The 5,641-nt window shown below is 41.6% G+C and overlaps 1 protein-coding gene across 5 annotated transcripts; it reads left to right on the plus strand.

The window, feature by feature from the left end:
• On the plus strand, positions 2,701-5,256 carry LOC110432031 (protein VASP homolog). Of its 5 annotated transcripts, none has more exons than XR_002449493.1 (4): positions 2,701-3,071; positions 3,350-3,463; positions 3,712-3,975; positions 4,413-5,256. XR_002449493.1 is itself a non-coding variant. In XM_021451966.1 (3 exons), the coding sequence occupies exons 1-3, from the start codon at positions 3,015-3,017 to the stop codon at positions 4,422-4,424; spliced, it is 333 nt and encodes a 110-aa protein (XP_021307641.1). In that variant the 5' UTR covers positions 2,793-3,014; the 3' UTR covers positions 4,425-5,256. The 5 variants fall into 5 exon arrangements, 3 of the variants coding, with proteins under 3 accessions (XP_021307640.1, XP_021307641.1, XP_021307639.1); XR_002449494.1 differs by having other exon boundaries at positions 2,793-3,463; positions 4,413-4,888; positions 4,967-5,256; XM_021451966.1 differs by lacking the exon at positions 3,350-3,463 and having other exon boundaries at positions 2,793-3,071.

Here is a 5,641-nt window from a genome sequence, read left to right on the forward strand (position 1 = left end):
AGCGCCTCTTGTGTGCGATCGGCCAGTACCTTCTTCGTAGAAAGGTACCGAAGGCCTGTGCTGACTCCAAGTAGTTCTCCTCATACATGAAGCGCAAATTGGGTGTGTCCATAGGATTGAAGAGGAGAGTTGCTGAGATAACACATGAGAGATAGACCGCCATCCATCAGACAAAGGCTGAGTCAGCTTACATGAGTGAGTGCTTCGGTTAACCGTGAAGAGACCAAGATCAAGTACCAGGAAGCTCTGTGCTGTGTTGCTGAGTTAACACAGAGATTGACTCTTAATTGATCAATAATAATTCACAACACTCCCCCTTATCAATTAACTCCTTGTAGGCTCCACTATTCATACATCACTATAAATCTTTAGGAAACACTATGGGAAAACCAAAGTAATACCGAATGCAAATAATGACAGACTAGGTTAATAGAGGATGGAAACTGCCCTGATGCAAGTAATGACAGACTGAAGAAATAGAGGACTGAGACTGATCTAAACGATAACACATGGCCAATATGTTATTACAATTAACCATAATTTGTTGATTAAAAAATTCTGAAGTTTTGGTTATTTTAAATCAACAAGGATTTCCTGCTCGGATAATGTAAAGATATATCTGGAAGCTACTACAAGCAAGAACTATTCTAAAAAACAAAAAAAAATATGGATAATATGCAATTCAATCACACTCTTGAGAACCCTTTAGTTTTTAAAGATAACGACTACTTTTGAATGGCGCTTCACATCTATATTAGCCGAAATGCAAGCACCCATGGTGAGACAGAGATTCAGAACCCAAGTGGACAAGCTTCATTAATCTTAACAATCTGATGAGTGTGATAAAAGCAACTGTACTCTATGTATGACGAAATAAAACACTATCTTCATATTCATGCATGGTAGAGGAAATGATGCTAGCTATAGATTGTAACAGTACCTGAATGAATTTCAATAAATTACTCACTTGCATGTGCCACCAACAACCACCGGTGTCTCAACAACATGTGTGTACATAAGTACATTAGTGTATATATATACGCATGGCCGGCCGGTGATCACTAAACCACCAAGAGATCATGGAAAGGCACGAGTGATGTCGTCCATGATATTGTGCGTGTGAGCAGAAGGCAGTACTCAAAGGGGATGGGATCGAATAGGAATATGATGCACCAGGAAGGCAGGAACAAGAGTAGTAAGTCTTAGCCCTTCCTCCTATACGTGCACAGCATGCAGAACACATCATCCCTGGCCAGAGAAGGAGCATGTTAAATGCCACATTCACTACGGGAGAATCAAAATTCCCCGAGTGTCAAAGGCTTCCCCGAGAGCCAAAAATCGAGCACTCGGGGAAGCCAGTCTTCCCCGAGTATTGCTCTCGGGGAAGAATTGCACTCGGGGAAGAGAGGCTTCCCCGAGTGCCGTAGCCTACCTGGCACTCGGGGAAGAATGACACTCGGAAAAAGTCCTCTTCCCCGAGCGCAACACTCGGGGAAGAGCCGCTCTCGGGAAAGAAAAGTGTTCCGTGACGTCCCAGACAGACGGCACCGTTGGGGTTTAAAATAAAAAAATTCTTCCCCGAGTGCCAAAAAAACACTCGGGGAAGGCGCTCTTTCCCGAGTGCTGAATTCTGACACTCGGGAAAAATACTGGCTTCCCCGAGTGCTGCTGTCCTGGCACTCGGGGAAGAGGCCCTTCCTCGAGAGCCAAGGAAGGCACTCGGGGAAGTTTTTTTGTTTTTTTTGTTTTTTTGCCCAGTTTTTTTCTGATGCCTTCTCACATTATTTCAAACTTCTTGTTCAAATTTGGGGATATTTAAACTTCTTTAAGTATATTTCATTTGTTTTTTTACGTTTCATTGATTTTTTTTGCAAACTTCAAATTTGAACTGCAGGTGCATTAAATAATGGAATTTCTTTATTCAAAAAAATGATATTCTCGATATTTGGTTTATGCTAAGACCGTATCCAAAACCTCAAATGAAATGTGAAACATCTTGTTGTCGTAACATAAGATACAACTTGCGGAAAAAATGTTTTTAAATTATATAAAATCCGTAAAAAATCCAAAAATCAAAAAACTTGTCTGGGCGTCATGTTATCGCATGTAGAGGCTATGATAAAAAATTGAGAAGATTTCGAACAAATTATGACGTCAGATGTCTAAAACCCAGACATCTACTCATGTGATCACTTATGATCATGTGGAGAGATGTGTGGGTTTTAGACATCTAACGTCGTAACTTGTTTGAAACCTTCTCAATTTTTTATCATAGCCTCTACATGCGATAACACGACGCCTCGACAAGTTTCGTGAATTTTGGACTTTGTTCGGATTTTATATAATTTAAAAACACTTTCCCCACAAGTTCTTGGTCATGTTATGACAATAAGATGCTCGACATTTCGTGTGAGTTTCTGGACACGGCCTCAACATACAAGAAATATCATGAATATTATTATTTGAAGCACTAAATTTTATTATTTCATATACTTGCAGTTCAAATTTGAAATATGCAAAAGAAATTCAACAAAATGAAAAAACTAACAAAATATAACAAAAAAAGTTAAAATTATTCCAAATTTAAACAAGAAGTTTCAAATAACATGGGAAGGCCTCACAAAAAAAAAAATAGAGAAAAAAGAATAAAAAAAAATTCTTCCCCGAGTGCCTTCTGTTGCACTAGGGAAAATAGCCTTACCCGAGAGTCAAAACATGGCACTCGGGGAAGAAATTGAAAAAAAAAGCCAGCCAACAAATAGACCAGCCGGCCCACCAACACCCCCTAACCCTATCTCTCTCTTCCCTCTCTCCCCACGCGCGCCCTCCCAGCCACGGCGCCCCGCCGCCGCCTCCACCGCGCTCACTCCGCCCCGAACCCACCCCTCCCCGCCCCGCCCCAGCCGCGGCCCGCTCGGCGGCGGCGCGTCCAAGCCATGCCCTGCCCGGCGCCGCTTCGCCCCACTCTGGCCGGCCGTCGGCCACCGGATCCGGTGGCAGGATGAGGCGGATCCATGGCGGACGTCAGCAGCGGCGGCGGCGGCGGCGGAAGCGTCCGGTGGCAGGATGAGGTGGATCCCGAACTGCGCTCTCTCGTCTACTCTTTCCATCTATCCTGGAGCGCGATTGACGTACTGCCGCGATTGTTTGTTCGATCTGGTGTTTAGGGGGTGTTTATTTAGGGTTCAACTCGTGTCTCCTGGGCGAAATCCGCGAAGAATGCATTAGTTTCCGGATCGATGCGATGCGTGTTCAATTCAATCGCCTAGCGATGCGATTGGCTATTTCTTCATCTGTTAAATTGATATAATCACCCGGTCGGATTTTCTTCTCAACTTTCTGTGTCCAGAGAGGAGACAATGGCTGGATTATGCAGGGCTCTGCACAAGGGCAGATCACCTCCGGAGGGCCTTGACCAATACGTAGCAGATTTCGAGGAGGCCACATTCGAGAAAGCAACAGGGTGCCTTACTAACTTCATCCTCACTTACACCAATCCACTAATCCAGTACCACGGACACAATGTGCTTTGGTTTCAGATTTCTGGCTAGTTTGTTCTGCATTTGTTTACATGCTTCTGCTGATTAGCATCATGCCCCCACTCGCAACAAAGAAATGCTATGCAATCCATAATCTTATTTCGGTTTGCATTTCACTGATTCAGCCTCACTTGCTTCTGGCCTAATTTAATATAATATTTTGGTTTGTCAGATCGACTACATGAAAATGATATCTATCAGGGTCAGTTTCGGCCAAAAAGAGGCAAAACTAAAGGCTAAGATTGCTGCAGACCGTAAACAAAAGATGCAAATGGTGCACCAGATGATGCAGTCGGCTAACATGGTTCAAGCTATTCAGGGAGTCAATAGTTCTAACATGGTTCAAGCAAATGGTGCATCAAATTTTTCTGAAACAGTAGCACATTGCAGTATTCAGGTCACGGAAACTGAACCAAGCATGTCCCTCGTTTCTCAGGTAAGCTTGCCAATCAATTTCACATATATAGCCACGATACTAGCAGACCAAGGAAGGCTTGCGGCATGATCAACAAGATCAACAAGCTTTTGAATAACTAATTATTAATTATCAGATCAAAACCACATAGAGAGAGTAATCCAGGGGCATGAACAGCTCTTGATGCGTCTAGTAGCAGTTAATATTTTGTGTTCTGATCCTGAAAAATGCTCTGATCCTGAAAAATTGTTAGATGAATGTGCTGATCCTAATATTGTGTTCTGTATCTATGAAAGTTAATATTTTGGTTGGTAATAAAAGGAATGTTCATCATCTATCATCTATTAAATAATAAACACTACTATATATGATTTGAATTATGTCAATCTAATTTAGCACATGTAACTTCCATAGCCTATCCACTGAAAGATATTTTGACAAGCCTCTGTTTTTTACAGGAGCAGGCCTAACTGATTCCAATCCCCTCGTGCTCAAAGGGAACATATCAAGAACGTTAAGAAGAAAATGTGCTATTGCTCTACCACTGTAGTAACTTTATCATATTCTATAAAGTGTAGGATCGGCTACTAGACTATATTGAGTGTATACTAATCAAGGTTATTTCTGTACTAATACACAATCGGTTCCTTGTTCAGGATATGATCCGTTTGGATGCCTAATTATCATAGTTATTAAATGGAGAGTTGTTAAATGGAGAGTTGCCTAATGATCCGTTTGGATGCCTAATTATCATAGTTACCTGCTGTGTCTTAATGTTTCATTTCTTACTGTAACCACGTGCTCATTGGTTGATTCTATTTATCTTGTTTTGACTGTAGTAGGTAGGGACCAGAGAGATGTGCAGTAGCTGTTGCTGCATTGCCAGCCCGTGGCCATTTAGGAAACAATAGCTACTTGACTCCTACTTATATTTGTAACTTTGCAGCTTCGCTCTTGTCATCTTGTGACTTTGCTTTACAATAGAGACTTATTGGTTGCTATGATTTTTCAGGTGCTTATAACCAGTGCACTAATTGAAGGCAAACTACTCGTCATTTTCTTCATTGGTGTTTGTAGCATTAGTATGAAGGCAAGCTGCTCCTTATCATATTCATCTGTTCATACCTGTATGTTGCCAAAAACTTGTATGTTAGTTGGCAGATAGCAGAATCGAATGACTTGAATATTTCCTTCAAGATAATGATTTTCTCTTTGAATGTCATTCTGCTTTTGTTTTTGGAGCAGAGCTAGACCCGGCCACATGCCTAGTGTTCTATCAATAATGATTCTCTTCGAATGTCATTTTGCTATTGCAATTTTCATCTCTTGAGAATAATGTGCTATCTGTACTGCATCTTTGATAAGCACCGGTGGTTTTAGTTAGTGAAAAATACTTCTTACTAATAACTCTGTGTTATCTTCGTTTCTATTGGTTTGTGATTTTGCAATAGTAGATAAGCCATGCACTGAGAGGAAGCATAGAGCTGTTCATATGGTTATAATGTGTATATATCAATTTTGGATTAATGTGCATGTATAGATTTTAACTAGGCAAAGGATTTTTTTAAAAAAATAAAAAAATAGGCTTCCCTGAGTGCTTGGGCTGCGGCACTCGGGGAAGAGGGTTCCTTCCCCGAGTGCCTGGGCTGCGGCGCGGCGCTCGGGGAAGAGGGTTTCTTCCCCGAGT

Source organism: Sorghum bicolor, chromosome 1, assembly GCF_000003195.3.
Source record: "Sorghum bicolor cultivar BTx623 chromosome 1, Sorghum_bicolor_NCBIv3, whole genome shotgun sequence".
In the NCBI taxonomy this organism is placed as follows: domain Eukaryota; kingdom Viridiplantae; phylum Streptophyta; class Magnoliopsida; order Poales; family Poaceae; genus Sorghum; species Sorghum bicolor.